The following is a 20613-nucleotide window of genomic DNA, read 5'->3' on the forward strand; positions in this document are numbered from 1 at the left end:
TTTACTGTAAGACGCCCAGCTAAATCAGGTGCTGGTTGGATATTAATCTGTACAAGGGAATAACGCTGTACATGTTAAGCTTTCAATTTCATTGCCCATTTATTTGCTTGAAGTGTATTTTACTTGCACACCAGGAGTCAGAGAAGCATTAAAAAAAAACTGTAGTTAGCGAACATAGCCACGGTGATATATGATCGAATGCAATGCGGGAATTGTATGTGTACATGTGTAACCACTGCGCCGAAGGCAGTTTTAGAGTATTTTTTATCCTAACTTACCTCCACCAAGACAGAGAATGTTCAGTCTGACATATACGTGAATCACTTCTGCATATAGCTCTAAATCCTGTAAATAATATATAAATCCATTCCAGTTCCGCTGTTAGAGATATCGGTTTAATACTAGACGAGAGATTAAACTGGTGCAAAAATCTTTATCTATAAACTTTAAAAAGGAAAAAGTGTCTTTTTCCAAGAGGGTGTGTAATTATCCTTAATTTACTATTCACGAATTTAGAATTCAGTTCTGCACTAACAGACACTCGACTTTAAGAGGAATTATTTGGGCGTTGAAGGGGATGGGGATTATTTAAAGTAATATCACGGTCTTTTGCGAAAGAATCGTTATATGAAATCTTTCCACTTCGCAAGTCAGGACAAACTAGGTTCTAAACCCAGGCTTTAAATATCACTGCCATTGTACCCATGAATGTTACAGAGTGACCATCACCTTTACTTTTGACTATGGTTGTAAACAAATATCCTGGGTCTACATCCGATATGATTTGACTTAATAACTGAAAATATTTTATACTCAACATTTTTGTCACACTTTTTCGTTGGAGATGCATCCAGTGACATGTGATGTGCGGCATTATTTCCGCTTTCAGTGAACCAACTATACTTACAGATACAGTCAAGACTGAAATAAAACTAGTATACCTTAGTCATGAAACGTGTTCAAAATACAAGATGAGACAGAGAATTAACTCTCCATCAACAGAAAATTTGTGGCTCTTTACCACTGACTCTTCTGTGATATGTTGTCGGCGTCATTGACTGAAACCAATATACCATACAGATTCTTAACGTCCGTTGATTGTGGGTGACTGTAAATTTTAATAAGTCAATAAAACGCCATATATTATATGTACTAAACCTTTATTTACACAATGTTGTAGATACCAGATACATTATTTTGTATACTGAGTGGTGAGGGAAAATGGTTTCTTTATTTCTTATTTCGAAATGAAATAGAAAGCAGAAATTGCCTCTTTTTCGAGAAGAACATTTTCTTGTAAATTCTAAGCTACAATTTTCTAACTGTAAGACGATTACCAATACAACTAGCTCACTGTATTACATTTGTCATGTTTCCATTATTCAAAAGTCAAATACTTATTGCGAGGGAAGGATGGACGTAGGAAGGTGGATTGAGGGTTTTGGTTTTACTGGGAGAGGCTAGAAGAACTCTTGTAATGCAACAGATAACACGAGAGAGCGGACAGAATGTAGCCTGTTCAACAGTAATGAGCTACTCATTTCCATATACTGAAAATGCACGCAGTAGAGTGTTTACAAATTCCTGTTTTGTCAGGCGTGCCCGCTACGTCAATTCTCCATATGGAAAATGAAATATAGCTTGTCTCAGCTTTTGCTCATTGGCTACTTTTTACAACAAGACTTTTTTTATGTTTTTAGAGAAGTTAACACTAACTGTTTTGCACATTTACAAACGAACAGAATAAAGACTCTAACGAAATTAGCCAAAAAATTAACAAAGCTCCTTTCTTAAAGGCAAAATGTTGGACTTAATGTTTATCTCAAGGGAAAAGAATTATATTTTTCAATTGCATTCTTTACCTTGTTGCTATTAAACCATCTTGCCCACTGCAGGAGGCAGACAGATGGATGATTTGCTCTCGTCGTTACAATGTAAAACCAAATTTAAAAAAACTAACAATTCGAAATCTTACGAACAGTTGATTCACTATTTACATAAGTTAATTTTACAGTCTTGAACCAACCTAAACAGCCATTAGAAAAGGAAACTCAACGGTTGGACGAAACTTTTTCGATATTTTCATGGAAAACAATGCTATAAAACGCTAAACTTTCCATCCAAAAAACATTTTTAACAAATATGGATAAAATCATAAAGTATACTTTTATTCATCTAGGAATGAGATGGAGAGATTAAATTTTAAAAAATCATCGCCTTCGGGCCGTTTCCACTTTTCACTCTGTTTTCAGATGTAGCCCATGTCTGCGTCCAAGCCTTACACAGAAACGTACATTTTACTATTGTTTAGAACGTAACATGAAAAATGCGTTAACAGTAACATTGGAAGCGTTCAAAAATTTCTAATTAGAACGACTACATTTATTTACAGATAGAAAAGTAAAAACATCCATCACTTATCGTTATGTAAACGAAGATAACAAAAACTATTGACGCTAAAACTAGACACTTTAAAGTTCTCAGCTGAGTTTAAGAAACATTGTTCTTGGAGAGAAGGTATACGTCAGCTTGTGAAGCAGGAAATTCGATACTGTTACCTAATAATATTAAACTACGCTGCACAGTTAGTTCTACGTATAGCTTATCAGCCTAACATCAATGGCACATACTGTTCTTAAAAAAACATGACACTGAACATTTTCATATTTGCATTTATACGTATATACACAACTCCTAAAGTTGGCAGGTGGCCTCCATCTTTGCTCCACCTGATTCACGCAAAAAATTTGCTTACAAGTGGTGAACTGGGTTACATACGTGGATACATGGTTCGCAGAATTTGTTTTTAAGTATTACTATGGTAAAATTACCTAACATTACTTTCACAACACACATATATTTATAGCTACAACAAAAAAATGCTGTCGCAGCATAAAACTACACAACCATACGCAAGCACTCATTGGTTTGATGAAGCCTCCTACGTCAGCCTATAGGGACATTTTCTCCATGTGGGTTCTTTGAGTTCAAAATAACATTTTCGTGCTGTACATGAGAGTCAAAGCTAGGAAGAAATTCCGGAGAGTTACGCAAATTAAATCCCACGTGGTGAGGTTGACTATTCAAAGCATCAAATTTCTGCGATGTACCGGATGTGTGATTCAATCAGTGCTGCCACTCGGAAAATTCGTATACCGTAAAAATCGGAATTTTACGTGATTGCTTGAGGGTTTGTTAGGTAGTTAGTTCTGAACACTAACGTTCTGTTGCCGAAACCGACGTCGCAGGTTCAGTGAGTGTACAGCGCAGATTTGTCGATCACAGTACCTGCGTCGACTTACACGAAGATTTAATTTTATATCTAAGTACTGATAATTCGGATTCGAGGAGGTTATACATACATTTCTCTCACACAGTCACAACGTGACTCTGTATGAGCAAAAAAAAAAAAAGAAATTCAATTAATACCTTCGCCGGTCTTAGCCTAAACTTGCACTCGATTGTATTAAATTGCACGAGCTACTTTACGAACAGCAATACTAAATCCTTAGGAGATACCGATTGTCCATGTTGGCTCTCGTAGAAGAGGAGAAATGGACTCACGTACTATCACAGTTGCAGAGAGCGGAAATTGACACAGACACTACACGCAATTGAAATGGTTGGGAGTTTTACAGCTAGGTGGACTTAAAACCACACTCTAGAATGATTAAGGTTCCTTATTCTCTAAGTTTGATATGGGAGCAAGGTATGCAATATCTGACATGAAACTTCCTAATAGCGTGCCCTATATAGAACTAAAATGTTCGGAAAGTCTAACAACCGAAGGAAATGTGACGGTAATAACTGCAGGATAGTTGCGGATAGTATACCGATTTAAAAGGACTGTGGAAAGGAACTGGTTTAAATATTAAAGTGCAATTATGAAGAAGACTGAAAACGAAACGTCTTAGAACTTCTGTTATCTGTAATAATGGCTGGAAAATCTAATATTCTCTATTATTGTTAACTATACAGTTTTCTCGTTGGAGTAGGCTTATTAGGAGGAGAGAATGCGTCACTTGACTTTTAGAAGAAGAGAATTGTATTTGTTTACACCAAGAGGGTTTCAAACTGACAAATACACTTGGCGTATGTTGATGCATAACAGGCCATATCTATAGCATGTAAATAAGTCCAAGCAGTGATAGACAGCTGTGCCACACGTTAAATATTTGTGTTTAAGAAAATATATCAATGGATGCCTTCAATCTAAATATCTATTAAATACCATACACATGAATCTGGACACACACCACTTCGGAATGGACGTTGAAATCACGAGTTTACTTAATGAATTGTAGGGAAATATATAAGCAAATTCAAGGAAGATGTGTCATGCTAAGACATTGAATATTAACGCTGTGGAGTGGAATGGGTCACCCACGAAAATCCTTTACGTATGGCCGAACTTTGTGGATACTAATTGTAAGATACCACTAATTCGTCTAATTAACTTTAAAATAGCTGTGTCCAGCGTGGTTTTCATCACTAGTCCCCACTTTGAAAAATACACTGTCACGTAAGCATATGCCCAATAAAATAGACTTGGATCCATTTTACTCTACGGCTTTGACACTTTCACTCAGCCACACAAATACACACACACTCACGAAAATTACAGATTCATTGTCTCTCAAGAATATGTAAGAGCAAAGTATTCTTTAGTCCAGTACTTATTCTTTCGTATTAAACTACTTAAATCTACCCTGACACAAAGTTACGTATATAATGTACTAGTTAAGTATTGAATTGCTGTATCCAAGATCGATTGTGTTCGAAATACGGCATTTATAGACACAAGTCATGGTGAGCCACGTATCCTGTGTGGGAGGGGCTTCCAATGTATGGGGAACGTTTTACGTTGGGCAAATCCCGACACGGCTGTCCTGTTTCTCCCATGAAGCATTTAAGGGTGTGATCTGCGAAGATGGTCATTGTCGTGAAATTGGCAAAAATAATAAGCACAAGAGGAGCGAAAGAAAGTGATGCTGTGTGATGGGGCTGAACTTGAAATTATTTTCGGTGGTGCTAAAAATTACGTTTGGTAATAAAAGTTCTCTAGAACTATTTAGAGAAACAAATTACCGGTTATGTCTGGTTCGTTGACAGAATGCACATGACTCAACAAACAGTTTCTACAACCGAACGACAAAAAATTAACAGAAGTTGTTGATTACAGTAGATATTCCATAACAACATACACTGTGAAATATGATAACAAGACGTGGTTTCTAAACATATGTGCTATATATAAAAGAAATTCGACTGGAGGTCAAAACCTTAACGGAACTATAACGAAGCAATTACCGATTTTAAGCAAGTAACTGATAATAACAGACGCGATGTGCCATAGAAGGTTCTTATGTCAGCATTAACCAATTAAATATCAAACTTTCCTTGGAGTAAACTAGAAAAACAACCTTTGTTGATGCGAAACTTAACAGATTAGACACTGTACATAAAATGATGTCCAAACAGAACTACTTACTTCGAAAACACGTGTTAAAATACATCAGATAAGAATTAAATAAAAATAAAATATATCGAAAAAAGAACACATTTTCGAATCTATGACACTCTTTCTCATAGAGGCAGTGCGCTTCCGCTTAAGACATGAAAGAGAAGGTTTCCACAACTGAAGAACAATCATATACCGGAACGGTATTCACACATTCCATCTATTGTCTTCGTACTCCTCTTTTGAAAGTTCAGTCTCTCCTGTTTGGTGATTATTCCTGCTTCAAAGGCTGCAGAGATGGAGTCAGAAGACAGCGATGTTCAGATTCGTCCTCTCTTCGTGTTGTGGTTTCAGAGTCTCTCTCTAGATGTCTGTTGTTTACTGAGCTTTTTTTTTTTGTTATATCACAGTCACATTACGTTACGATTTACGGTTAAAGTACTTGGAAATGATGCCTGGCGAGGGAGGTCTTCACAACGAAAAATGTTTCACCCAAAAAGTTCAGTGGGGAAGTCTCACCTGGCAACAACAATGCAGAACTTGGCAATCGTGTAAAAGCGAGACCGTCGAGGCTGTCTTAAACTGGGAAGAGTTTTAAAATATTGTTCCAGTCACATTCTCTTTACCATAAATGTAGAACGTTAGGCAATAAATACTAAGCACTTATCAAGAAGAGTACTATTGCAACGTACCCTATATCTACACAAAGAAACTGTAAGTACTTGGCACTACAGTGCAACCAGACATTGCTTCCTAGAGACAATGTCCTTCCAAGAGACAATGTCAGTGAGCCGCTACTTTGAAGTAATTCCACCCAAAAGTAATGTTGTTCTCTTTCTCTCCCATCACACACACGTTTCACGAATGCTGACCAACGGTGAGTTTCCACGAGTCGAAGAGGACGGTGATCAGATGAAGAGAATCGTCAAGCGATGTAGAAGCTCAGGAGGCTGTGGAATGTTGCTGGGGTATCGATTACCTCTAATCCTTGCAGAGTCAAGTTGAGAAAGTTCATCAATTCTGGTGCATAAAATCTCAACTTCCAAACTTCATTGCTCGTTTCTTAGAGGCACGACCCTCAGTGATATGTCCTCCTCTTCGTTCGTCTGCAGCTAGCAGACTTGAGTCACAATCTCGTCCAGTTGTGCTAGTCGCGTCTTTCACCTCGATTCCCGATCATCGAACTGGCGAGGGTTCCTCTCGACTCCGGAGTTGAGTTCTCTCTTGGAAGGCCTCAGGACCTTACTGGCACCACTGCTTCCGTAGTAGCGTTATCCGGCGGGCGGATACGGGGTCCCTCTGGAACCTGCCGTGGCCAGAGCGGCGGCCCTACTGGAAGTAGGGGAACCCGGTCCAGGCTGGAGCTGGAGCCGTGGCCGTGGGCAGCAGCTCGTCCAGCGGCAGGTCGCAGAGTGGCTCCGGCATCTAGGTGGGCACCTTGGCCACCGCCTTGAGCAGGTCCGCGCCCGGGGGGGCCTTCTCCAGCCCCAGCTTGTGTTGGTCGTGCAGGTGGTGGCTGATGGTGTGGTGCTGCTGCGGCGGCTGCTGCGGCGGCGCCTGCTGCTGCTGTTGCTGCTGCTGCTGTTGCTGTTGTTGCTGCTGCTGCTGCTGCTGTTGCTGCTCCAGCTTCTTCTCCTGCTGCTGCTTCAAACGGTCCTGCTCCTCGCGCTCGCGGCGGGCCTGCTCGTTTATCTCCTTGACCGCGCGCAGCTCCTTCTTGAGCTTCATGCGGCGGTTCTGGAACCAGATCTTGATCTGGCGCTCCGTGAGGCAGAGCGCGTGGGCGATTTCGATCCGCCGGCGTCGCGTCAGGTAGTGGTTGAAGTGGAATTCCTTCTCCAGCTCCAGCGTCTGGAAGCGCGTGTAGGTCTGCCGGCCGCGTCGCCGTGGGCAGCCATTGGGCCCTGCAACAGAAAAGCCCGAAACGGACACTGTGTTACACAGTTCGTCACGACACATGTACACAATACACATTCCAACAGCCATAATAAAAATATATAATAATGGTTACTCCATCGCAGTTTACGTTAACCATTCTGTGAAGAACGAAGATCCAAGTTCAACGCTGTATCAATAACAGAGTGTATCTCTCAGTACCTGGTATGACGACGACCTTCGTCTCAATTGCCTTCAAGAAAAATCGAACCACGTAGTGCAGTTGTGTGCACTAGAGTCGTTCTTAGGCGAAGGGTCTGAATGAGGTGACGCTATTTTTTAGACATTGCTCGACGCTTATACGGGAAATGATGTTACAAAGCCCGACACAGCTAATTAAGTCATTTGAGGTAAGTATGTTGATTCCTTTCGAAATACCACAGTCCCACAATCAGAGTCTGTTTCTGTCCGTAACGACTTGTAGTCGTGATTCGTTAATGGTTGAGATCCCTCTCGCGGGCCGGGGTGGCCGAGCGGTTCTAGGCGCTACAGCCTGTAACCGCGCGACCGCTACGGTCGCAGGTTCGAGTCCTGCCTCGGGCATGGATGTGTGTGATGTCGTTAGGCTAGTCAGGTTTAAGTAGTTCTAAATTATAGGGGACTGATGACCTCAGATGTTAAGTCCCAAAGTGCTCAGAGTCATTTGAACCATTTGTGAACCACCCACAATCAGAGTCTTTTTCTCTCCCTGATGACCTGTAATGGTGAGTCGTTTAAGGTTGAGATCCCTCTCCTCTTTTGGGTGGTCTGCAGCTGTTCGTCCTGCCATCCAAATTTAGACATATTGGAAAATCACCTTAGGCCAGTATCTTAATGGTTCATTTGAAAAGCTGACAGCTGTATCCCTTCGCTATCCTTCACAGTTCTAGTCCGTCGCAATGACTCGTCGTCTTTGTGAAGCTAAACTCAGATTTCTCCTCCTTTTTGGAGGCGTCAAATACTCCTCATGCCACACAAATTTAGGCATCCCGCGTCTCCCACTAACCACTTAAAGCCCTATCGGTATTGCTCCTTTCGAAAGGAGGGGCAGCTGAATGCCTTCACCTTGATTCCACATTCCGAGCCTGTGCCCATCTCCAATGGACTCGTTATTGAAAGAACACTAAACCCCACTTGTTCTTTCTTCGCAGACCGCATCAATCAGGCTGAGTACGTTGCTATGGTGCTTGACATGCCGGAGTCGTATGTAGCTGAGCGGAGTTCATTTACCTGTCCAAATTCACAGGTTTGAGTTTCACACAGCCTCCAAAACTGACTTCGGATGAATTCTGAGATGACTATTTTGATATCTTGGTCAGTAGAATAGACCGCAAACAAATTTCTGGTACTTTAGTTGGTGGAACACAAAAGAAGGCCCCTGGGCAATGACACTCAAGTGACATGTGCAGAACCCGTTACCACGACTGGACGTAACAATACAGGGGACAGAGGTACTTCACCCCATGACCTGATTCTCGGTGAATAGACTTGATCAGTGCATTTCGGACCCTTCAGTCTCGTTAGGATGTGGAGTTAACGGTTTCTTTGTGTGTTTTATGGACTTGGAATTTTTGATATCTCTTTATCGTTCTGTTAACTTGAATTTCTAGTCTACTAATTTGGGTTCATGTCCCAGATGCAGAGGTATACTTCTCATCTGCGTTCGAAATGGAAAATGTTCTGACCGCCTATGTCAGGAGAATGAAAACAAAGTACGTCATAGTAAAATATATGAGACAAATTAGGAAATAAATACTGTATCAATAGCATTCAAAGTGCCATACAAAAAAAAAGCGTTTGGGTATACGAGTAAGAGCCAAAAACAGAGATTTCCTACCACGTCCCATACATACTGAGCCACAATGTTTTATTTGTGACAGTATAAGTACAGGAATAAAGCAGTAAGTTTCTAACCGGTAGTAATAAAGACAACAAAAACCATTTCTCACATCTTTTAAATTATGGAACTGCAGAGGAGAGCATTGCTTGGCTCAAAGACCGTGCACTATCTACTAATTCAGATCTGAAACACTCTCCGTGATCTCGCACCTGAATAAGTCTGTAGATATGCAACAGAGTACCGAGAATACAGCAGTACTGAAAACACGTTTTGTGAAAAAGTTGTACTTAGAACGTTTTCAAATTCCATTCTTCTTTGGTGCATTTAGAGTTCTGGCAATGCTTTTAATCTTTTCTTTGAATGTAACTACATGATAGCTACATGTAACTATGACCTGATCCAATTTGATCTTCTTCACCTCTCCCAGCCTGTCCATAGTGAAGTATAACCTATGAAAACAGTTATGGCACATGCGACGCTACTATGATGAATTTTCGTACAAAGGAGAACTCTAAATTGTCACAAAAGTCTTTTAAGCATTTTACGGACAGAAACCAAAAGAAAACTAATGAATTAAAAAGGCCGCCTAGGTCACCATTTTATTTTTAAATTAATGATGACATGAGCAATATGACTAGTGGATCATTGTCAGTTCTACTGCTGCAAGATGCAGTTTGAGTGACAAATCGCACATTGCAGCACTAAATCAGAGAATTGTCTGTTAGTCAGACCGAAATCGGCTATCATTAATCAAAAAAATTGAGGACCACATTGTGTTTTTCATTCATTATACCAACGGAAACTAAGGTTTCCTGGGAAATGCCATCACTTTCAACAGAAACTCAAGAGTTTTCTAAATGCGGATTAGCGACAGTGGACTTATTAATTGATGTCACCCTTTAGTAATCACACAGATGGCGTTGCATTTCTGGGTAACAGCTAAAAACCTAATATGCATATTTTTTAGATCTCTCTCATTGTGTGTTGCGAAATGTTTGTTACAAGTTTGGTAACGAAATGTTTGTCTATGTTTGTTGCCAGATACCGTTGTGGACTGGAAGTTGATGGTGACATTCGAAACCAGCACAAGGTCTGCTTTGAAGACAGCGGGTCATCCAGGAGGGTGAAACTTGGAGAACACGGTAAAGTAAGCCTGCTGGTGTAGAGTCTAAGTTATCTGAACATAAAAGCGGCGGCTCGATAAGATATCTACATCCACCCAATTAGCATTCCTGTGGCGTCATTCTGTTGTTACAGTGAATGGGTACACATTCTTTCCAATGGCCCAAGGGTATTATTTTCTCTTACCCCTGCGACAGCAATGATGCAGAACGTAGCTTACGTGATGCTTCTCCCGTCCAGAGATTACTCGGATCCAGACAATATGAAAATATTATTTGTATTGTACGAGGGATATTTCAGAACTAACGAAGATTAGTTTCCTTCTAGCGGAGTGCCAGTTTCTCTAATTAGTGGTCTCTACCGAATGCAAATTGGAATCAGTTAGCTAATCGTCATTCGAAAGCCTCAATTATTTTGAAGTGCTCAGTTTCGTATCGCTATTTCACGTATTCTGCGACTTACGTTTAATATTTTCTGCGTCCTTAGAAAGCTTTTATTTTGGTCACCTTTTCATTCTAGGGGACAGCAAAATGTTGCAAGAGGGAAGCTGCCGTGAGTAATATGGGCGTAAACCGGTTCACATTTTGTTTTTGGTCAAAAACTGCCTGAAACTCACTCACTGCTATGGAACCACCACGGAAAGTACCCCTGCCATCCCTCCAAAAACGGAATTATCGCAAGATTCGCATGCCAAAAATTATTGGTTCCTTCGTCATATGTACGAAAACAGGAGGTACAACCTCTACATCCGCTTCCTGCCTGAGCATCCATACTGTGCAATCCGCAGTGAAGTGCATGGCAGAGGGTGCTGCGCGTTGCACCAGCTGTTACGGCTTCTTTCCGTTCCATTCCCGTACGGACCGTGAGAAGAATGATTGCCCGTACGCATCTGTGCTCTGTGATTTGTCTAATCTTGTCTTCGCAATCCCCACTGGAGCGGTACGTAGGTTGTTGCAGTCACCAAGGCTGTCCCATGGAACTTTATAACTAGGCTTTCATGGGATAGTTCGATAACTTTCGACTATTATTCAATGCTGGCAGTTCAATTTCTTTAACATCGCCATGACGCTAGTCCACGGATCAAACAAACTTGAGAACATTCGCGCTGTCCTGCTTTGTACACGTTCAGTATCTCCAGTTGGTTCTATCTGGAACGCGTCCCACACACTTAGGCCATAATCTGGAATGAGTCAGTTTACAGGATATGTATATACGATTAAATTTGTTCTTAGTGCTATTCATGCAACTACTATTAAAAAGTAGGTCCTTTTTTTACAAGTTACCAGTCTTTAAATATAAATAAGTCTATGGAATAAAAGGGCTTGTCCAGGAAAGATGATGTTAGGTTAGATTTAAAACTTGCATTATTACCAGTTAGAAATTTTATGTTATTGAGGAACTGATCAAAGATATTTGGTAATAACGCTCATTTTTTTGTTCTAGTGTTGTAGGTGTGGACAACACTATTCTTCTCAAATTGTGATGGATTACTTATGACGAACTTCGTAAGCGAATGTATGTATTGCGATGCTGCAGTTCAAACGCCTTACTGTTTGTGGGGGTGCCTAGATGAGGACCGTCTGTGAACACACAATTCTTACTGCCCACTTTTGTGCTGTCAATACTTTCTACATGATACCTTACACGGAAAATTATTCCGTAAGACATATCGAGTAGAAATATACAAAATACGGCAGGAGGTTGATTAATTTGTTTCTCAGACTAGCGAGTATACTATGAGCAAAAGTAGCCGAACTTAATTGTTTGAGGAGCAATACGCTCCCAGTAGTTAAAGTTTTCATCAATATGTACGTCCAATTTGAAGCATTGTATCCTATTTTCTGACTCGTGCTCATGTAATGCATCCGGTTTTGGATATGACTATTTGTTCTACTCAATCGGTATAGGGGCTTATTCAAAATTAAAGGAGAGTGAGCTGTTTGAGAACCACTTAATAATCCATTGAGAAACATCTTTTAACAATCTATTCTGTTGCTTTCTCTCCAGTGGGATTTATTATAACACTAGTATCGTACGCAAGAAGTATCAGTTGTATCTGTTAAGTGGGGGGTCATTCACATGCAGGGTGGTCATAAATAGTCTGAAAAGCTTGCAAGGGTGTTGCCGGGTAGCTTGGCCGAGAAATAATTGTTAAAAAATAATTCCATATCTTGCGCCGTTTCCGAGTTAATCAGCATTAAAGTAACCAGTGAAGTCGTTGCGCGCGCAAATTCAAGCGATTTGCCAGGTACGGTTAGGGTCAGTTGTCGTCTTAGTATAGATGAAAGCACAAGAGACTGGACAGCCTTCTGCTCAGGTTCGACACTGACATCCGTCCCATGTCCAATTTTTGTATCGCTCTCTCGTTCGGTCTCTGGAAACTGAAAGAAGAACACGTTTGGCGACATCGTATCTGATGGACCGCATGATTCGCAAATTAACTCGTAAACGGCACTACGCGTGGAATTTCTTTCTTAGGAATTATTTCTCAGCACAACCTACCCTGTAACACTCTTACAAGCTTTTCAAACTGTTTCTGAACATCCTGTTCACACAGTAGGAGTGGATCCGAACACTGGTACTACCTTTGTGATTTCTTCCACGTCACTAAAATTTTCTACCATTGTTACTTTGCTTGCGTGCCATAGGGTCATTTTATCGTCTCATGGGTAACAAAAATATCCTGAATATAACAGAACACATGAAATGTTCTCCTGTTTGCGAATATGAACAACCATTAGCTGTATAATGGAACGACGACAATGAAAATTTGTGCCGGACCGAGACTCAGACCAGGATTTCCCGCTTACAGTGAGCGGTCGCCCTACTATTGGCTATCCCGGCATGTCTCACTGTCCAACCCAGGCTTACATACGTCAACTATCTACAATCTACACTCGCACATTCGTTGTGCATGTTCCGACAGAGGAGAGACATTTTAATTGATAGTCACTTGCTCTGTGACCTTGACAAATTCGATATTGCAGTGACTGTTTTGTTCAGAAATACGATGTAAAGCTCCTTCGGACTTGTACGTTGCTTTTCCTGATGGCAACGTCCTTCTGATTAGTCCCCACCTGGATTTCCGAAAGCGGGGCAGTTATACTTCCGAAATACTTTATCCAGCAGGATGCCATCAATATTTAACTACATAGTACAGCTGCAAGTTCTTCAGAAAAATAACAACTGTAGTTTGCCATTGCTTTCGACAGTTCGCAGTATCACCCCAGAAAAACCAAGATGACTGATGTTACAAGGCCGTATCAGTCAATCATCTCTAGAACTACTGAAAAGGGTTCTGCCCGTCTTCAAGAACCTCATATTTATTTTCTGGCTTGTCCGAAGATAACCCTCCGTTGTCATTACACCTACCTGTCTAACGTTGAGCGCAGCCGCGCTGGACTAGCCGAGCGGTCTCAGGCGCTGCAGTCATGACCTGTGCGGCTGGTCCCGGCGGAGGTTCGAGTCCTCCCTCGGGCATGTGTGTGTGTGTGTGTGTGTGTGTGTGTGTGTGTGTGTGTTCTTAGGATAATTTAGGTTAAGCAGTGTGTGAGCTTAGGGACTGATGATCTTAGCAGTTAAGTCCCGTAAGATTTCACACAGTTTTTTTTTAATGTTGAGCGCAAGCCACCCCGCCTCGACAGGGTCTGTGGATCATGAGGCAGTAAGTCTTGCGTTTAGCGTACAGAGGTGGACATGTCGATTGCGCTAACAGCCCCTTCTGCTTCGACAAAATATTCACATGGCAGTCGTTTCCAGACGGTGTCTCTAACGTCACATACGTCAAACTGGGAATGGAAGCCGGCACTTACACGTTAGTAGCCAGCAATGCTGGTCACTTGAGAATTCTTTTTTTTAGCACAGTCGGCTTGACGTCTGTTGTTTGCGTGCGCTCACGCAGGTACAAACACGAAAGAGGGCTGCCCTGGACCACCGCGAGGGCCCGGAAGAGTTCGAAAGTTTGGCGCTGCGACACGAGACAAAGGCGTGCCGGCTCTTTTGTGCGGCCGGGCGTCGCCTCCCGTAAATCTGCGTGACGCAACCCCTCTCGCCTCACGCGGTGTCGCACCCCTTTGTGTCCCACGGAAGAATGCGGCAGGGACAGGCTGGACTTTCTACTCTTTTTCTCGCGCAGGTCAGAGCGGCGGGGTGCGGGTGACGCTTTCCCTGCTGAGGTATTCTCACTCCTTTGCGACCGCTCCGCGAAAAGGGTACCAAATACCTTTTTTGCTGTGAAACTTCTCTTCGGTGAGCTCTTCGAATGGGAGGTGCTGGAGCCTAACGGACAGGGTAAATATATCTCCCCTCAGCTGTGCATAGTGTTTTCACGCGTATCGGCTATAGATATGGAAGCTCTAAAGATTCATTTTCTAGCACTTAGCTTGGTTATCAGGTCGTGTAGTAGCGGGAAGTACCATAAGAGCATCGAAATCGACAGCACATATGCAAAGATATATGAATGGAACTTAATTGCTAAGGTCGTAAGTCCCTAAGCTTCCACACTACTTAACATAAATTATCCTAATGACACACACACGCAACCATGCCCGAGGGAGGACTCGAACCTCCGCCGGCACCAACCGTACAATCCATGACTGCAGCGCCTAAATCGCTCGGCTAAGACCGCTCGGCGGACGAGGGGGAGTATTCTGCTGTCAGTGCACAAACACTACCAGCAGAACGGGTCCGTCGGGACAGCCCAATGACTTTTGAGCGTGGTCTGATCATTGAATATCACCTGACTAACAAATTCGCCACGGAGGTCATGGCAGGGTCAGAGATATTCTCTGCCTCGTGATGACTGGGTGTTGTGTGATGTCCTTAGGTTAGTTAGGTGTAAGTAGTTCTAAGTTCTAGGCGACTGATGATCATAGATGTTAAGTCCCATAGTGCTCAGAGCCATATTTTTGAACGGAGGTCATGGCGCCATCGGATTAGGGAAAGAAGTAGGCCGTACCTTTTGAAAGGAAGCATCCCGGCACTGCCTCAAGCGATTTAGGGCAACCGTGGAAAACCTAAATCGGGATGGCCGGACGCGGGTCTGAACCATCGTCCTCCAGAATGCGAGTCCAGTATGCTAACCACTGCGCCACCTTTCCTCGTGGACATTTCAACCCTTCTACAGCTGCCCTACTCGATTTTTGGTGATGTAACTGCGAAGTTTAAACGTGAAGGAACAATCACAGCTAAACCGAAACGAAGCAGACCTCATATACGTAGTAATCGATGGAAAACTGTTGAGTAAACCAAGGAAATGTAATAGGCCCTCTATGTTACTTACATACTTAAACGATTTGAGAGATAATCTGAGCAGCCGTCCAAGATAGTTTGTAGACGAAACTGTCGTTTACCGTGTCGTAATATCATCAGAAGACTAAAACCAATTGCAAAGTGACTTAGATACGATATCTGAATGATGCGAAAAATTGCAATTGTCTCTCACTAAGAAAAGTGAGAGTTCATCCACAAGAATACAAAAACCCATTCGTTAAATTTCGGTTACACGGTAACTGACACAAATTAAAAGGCTCCCAGCTAGACTGCATAACCTAGAAATTACAATTACGGACAATTTTACTAGGAACGATCATACGGACAGTGTTGTTGAGAAGGCAAACGAAAAACTGCGTCTTACTGGCAGAACACTTATAAGACGCAACAGGTCTATTGAAGAGACTGCCTACACTACGCTTGTTCGTCCTCTGCCCGAGTATTTCTGTGCTGTACGGCATTCTAAAGGTGGCAGGGTTAAAACACAGGGAGCGAAAGGCTATTTACAATTTGTACAGGAACCAGATGCCAGTTATACGAGTCGAGGGGCATGAAAGGGAAGCAGTGGTTGGGAAGGGAGTGAGACAGGGTTGTAGCCTCTCCCCGATGTTATTTACTCTGTTTCTTGAGCAAGCAGCAAAGGAAACAAAAGAAAAATTCGGAGTAGGTATTCAAATCCATGTAGAAGAAATAATAACTTTGAGGTTCGCCGATGACATTGTAGTTCTGTCGGAGACAGCAAAGGACTTGGAAGAGCAGCTGAACGAATGGACAGTGCCTTGAAAGGAGGGTATAAGATGAACATCAACAAAACCAAAACGACGATAACGGTATGTAGTCGAATTAAATCGGGTGATGCTGAGGGAATTAGATTAGGAAATGAGACGCTTAAAGTAGTAAAGGAGTTTTGCTATTTGGGGAACAAAATAACTGATGATGGTCGAAGTAGAGAGGATATACAATGTAGACTGACGATGGCAAGGAAAGTGTTTCTGAAGAAGAGAAATTTGTTAACATCGAGTACAGATTTAAGTGTCAGGAAGTCGTTTCTGAAAGTATTTGTATGGAGTGTAGTCATGTATGGAAGTGAAACATGGACGATAAATAGTTTGGACAAGAAGAGAATAGAAACTTTCGAAATGTGGTGCTACAGAAGAATGCTGAAGACTAGATGGCTACATCACATAACTAATGAGGAGGTACTGAATAGGACTGGGGAGAAGAGGAGTTTGTGGAACTACTTGACTAGAAGAAGGGATCGGTTGGTAGGACATGTTCTGAGGCATCAAGTGATCACAAATTTAGCATTGGAGGGCAGCGTGTAGGGTAAAAATTGTAGAGGGAGACCTAGAGATGAATACACTAAGCAGATTCAGAAGGATGTAGGTTGCAGTAGATACTGGGAGATGAAGAAGCTTGCACAGGATAGGGTAGCATGGAGAGCTGCATCAAACCAGTCTCAGGACTGAAGACCACAACAACAATGGCATTCTTAGCAGATAGGAATGACGCAGGACATCGAATAAGTTCAAGGTGGATAGCTCCTTTTGTATTCTAATGAAGTAGCCGAGAATTTCACGGGTTTGGTAAGTGACTTGGGATGGTACTCATTAAAAGAAAGGGGTTTTTCGTTGCGGTGGAATTTGTTCACGAAATTTCCATCACCAGCTTTCTCCTGCAAACGTGAAAATATTTTACCGTCGCCACCAACTTAGGGAGAAATTACCATCAATCATCATAATAAAATAAGAGAAATCATAGCTCATACAGAAAGATTTAAGTGCTCATTTTTTTTTCGCGCTGTTAGAGAGTGGAAAGGTAAATAAATAAAGTTTGTTCGAAGAAACTTCTGGCAGTGTGTGAGTCGCATAGTAATCGTGTAGATATTGGCGTAGATGTACTGACGGACAAAGACCGTTGAGCTCAGCGCAGAGTAATTGTAAAACATCATATGAAATCAGTAGAAGAAATCACGCGTGACCTTCCAAGTGCTGCCAGCAGTCCAACGAACACAATGATTGTGCGTAGGGAGTTCAACAGAATGTGGTGCAGTGGTCGAATTGCTTCTCATAATCAACACGTTTCGGTAAACAGCAACTCCACTGGAAAGGTGATGATTGGAATTGATTGATTTGCGGCAATGGATCACACTAAACCCTGTGCCAAATCGATGGAAGTTCGGGCTCGTGGAGGCTCTCTAATGGTGTGGGGTGTGAGCAGTTCGAGTGATATGGAATCCCTGATACGTCGAGATACGACTCTGGCAGGGGACACGTACGTAAGCATCCTGTAGGATCATCTGCGTCCATTCATGTCCATTGTGCATTCCGACGGACTTGGTCAATTCCAGCAGGACAATGCGACACCCCACACGCCCAGGAATGTTAGAGATTGGCTCCAGGAATACTCTTCTGAGTTTAAACACTTCCGCTGGCCACCAGACTCACCAGAAACGATCATCATTGAGCAAATCTGGGATGCCTTGCAACGTGCTGTTCAGAAGAGACCTCCACCCCCTTCTTACGGATTTACGGACAGCCCTGCATGATTTTGGTGTTAGTTAGCACTACTTCAGCCATTAGTACAGTCCATGATATTAGGCAGTTGTACCAGTTTCTTTGGCTATAACCGGTGTATTATATATATCCTTCCAGATGTTCATTACCGTATTATGTAGGAATCTGAAGTAAATCGGCCTAAGACTTTCAGACATTTTTGGTGCATGCCTGCTCTTTATATTAGATGTACAGATGTTTCAAGTCATATTACCAAATCTGATGTGCACGGTGTGATTTTCATCTTGTCTCCAAGGTAAAGTGTGCGAAATTTCATCAAGATAGGAATAAAGTTGTAGATTTGTATGAATTACAAACGAACAGACCCTCTTTATATAATGAATGTGTGTTTGTGTGGATTTAATATTTGTCTAACTTCTTGGCGGGCATTCTCATATCTAATACTGTAGTGACTTGTTCGTAGCTTACACTTTGCACATGTTTCCCGACAGGTTCTCATATCTTTCTCGGGCGCAGACGTCACACGACGACTCGCAGAAACAGCTGCGCAGTGTGCCTGAAATCTCTCTGCATCTCTCGACGGCCAGGTTCCTCTCTGAAGCCGTTCCGCGGCCCGTCTTATTTACCTCAACGCGGTAATAGCCGTAGATCCCCCGCAGGCGCGGCGCCGGTAATTTGTGAACCAGATATTTATGTCCTCTCTCCGCCCGCATGCGACACGCATCGAGCTCTCGCCGCGCGGAGGTTGGCGGCCCTGCGTATGATGTCCCTTCCTCCTCAACAGCGCCAAGTTGGCAGCAGTGCGCCGTAAATTACGTGCAGACCGGCTGTAAAACCCGGCCCGCGACGGCGTCCAGCGCCCCCTGCATTTTTATTGCCAAGCTAATTGAAATACCGAGGTGCATCCCAAAGACGTTACCGGGGAGGAAATGAGCTTCTAATGCGACATTACTTGAAGAATAGCTGCGAAACAAACCCGTGACATTTCGGCATTTGCAGAACGTCTTCATCACCACAATCATCTCATCGTCATCAGCCGGACTGACGTGTGCTGTTTCAGTTGCGTCACTGAGACTGCCGTTGCTGCCAATTCAGAAGTGTTTCGCGTTGCAATACACCATTCCGTAATTTATGGTTTCGCGGGCCATAGTAATCGCATTTTGCTGACAATACAGGAGAGCTTCTGTAAAGTTTGGAAGGTAGGAGGCGAGGTACTGGCAGAAGTAAAGCTGTAAGGACGGGGCGTGAGTCGTGCTTGGGTAGAGAGCACTTGCCCGCGAAAGGCAAAGGTTCCGAATTCGAGTCTCTGTCCGGCACACAGTTGTAATCTGCCAGGAAGTTTCATATCAGCGCACACTCCGCTGCAGAGTGAAAATCTCATTCTCAATACAGGACTATTCAGCTGCCACTATCGATGTCGTTTTATACAACCAGCAATGTGTATCTGGCTTTCAATAATCACGCGCGAGATTTTCGTACTGTCTCAATCCCTACGGAAAAACCACTAGTCCTACTGAAAAAATTAACAGGACCTAGTTGTAAGATATTAATGTACTTAAACTTTATTCTGGAATACGCTTGCGTTGGATGCCATGGTTTTCGAGTTATTCAAGATAAACGTACAAAAGTGACGTTGAAACGCACCTCCTCCTTCTCACTCATTCCTCACCAGTGAGGATTTATAGTATGTTGTTCGTGGCACTCCCTACTACCACTACACAAAAAATTACGGCTACGCGAACTATTCAGTGGCCCTTACTGAGTGGACTATTACGCCATAAGCGTAGTCTGCGACTTCGTTAAGATTATTAGACATACCTGTGAAGCTATTGAAACAAAAACGTTACGGTAGAACTAATTACATTGATAATTCGATCCAAACTGCAGTATGTAAGTAAGTTGTACAAAACTGCCACCAGTCACTTTCTTGAATAATTATGTTTTATTCCATGAACCGGGTTTCGAACTTTTCAGGTTCATCTTGAGATGGTTTCAAGAAGTTACACCATTATTGCTAGCATAATGCTGGGTGATGGCTTGCGATGGACACTAGCCGAAAAAAGCCGCCTAAACTGTCGCAACCAGCACCCGGCATTATGCTTTTACAGTCAATATACAGTCACCGTTCTAAAATATCCGTAATGGATAAGCATAATCTATTAAGTACAGTAGTTTCGTAGTCGAAGGCCTAATAAATACGACGATGTAATTGTTTGTTTTATGCTGTTAAAATTCACTACATCTTTAGGTAAAATTTACACAAACGTCAATTTTACAATTGTTACGTGTCGACTAAACCTGGGGCGTTGTATGGCCAGTCGATGCGGACAAAAATAGGTGGAATGCGGGAAATAATGCGCACGGAGGTAAATTTCTGTACAGTGGTAGGAGGGAAGTCCTCACCTGTGGGGTCTCTGTCGAAGTGGGGGTGCGTTTGAAGGTCACCTTCGTACGTGTTTCGTGAATAACTGGAAAACTATGGCTTCTAG

At 42.5% G+C, this 20613-nt stretch overlaps 1 protein-coding gene across 4 annotated transcripts in view; it reads right to left on the reverse strand.

Annotated features, from left to right (window-relative positions):
- Positions 1–1143: 1143 nt before the first annotated feature.
- The window catches only part of LOC126293357 (homeobox protein abdominal-A homolog), a 360937-nt gene continuing 341467 nt past the window's right edge, over positions 1144–20613 (reverse strand). For all 4 annotated transcript variants that reach the window (XM_049986564.1, XM_049986562.1, XM_049986563.1 and 1 more), the window contains one exon: positions 1144–7365. In XM_049986564.1, the coding sequence (XP_049842521.1) occupies positions 6887–7365 (479 nt within the window). In that variant the 3' untranslated portion in view covers positions 1144–6886. The remainder of the gene's footprint in view (positions 7366–20613) is intronic.

Source organism: Schistocerca gregaria, chromosome 10 (assembly GCF_023897955.1).
Source record: "Schistocerca gregaria isolate iqSchGreg1 chromosome 10, iqSchGreg1.2, whole genome shotgun sequence".
NCBI classification, from domain to species: domain Eukaryota; kingdom Metazoa; phylum Arthropoda; class Insecta; order Orthoptera; family Acrididae; genus Schistocerca; species Schistocerca gregaria.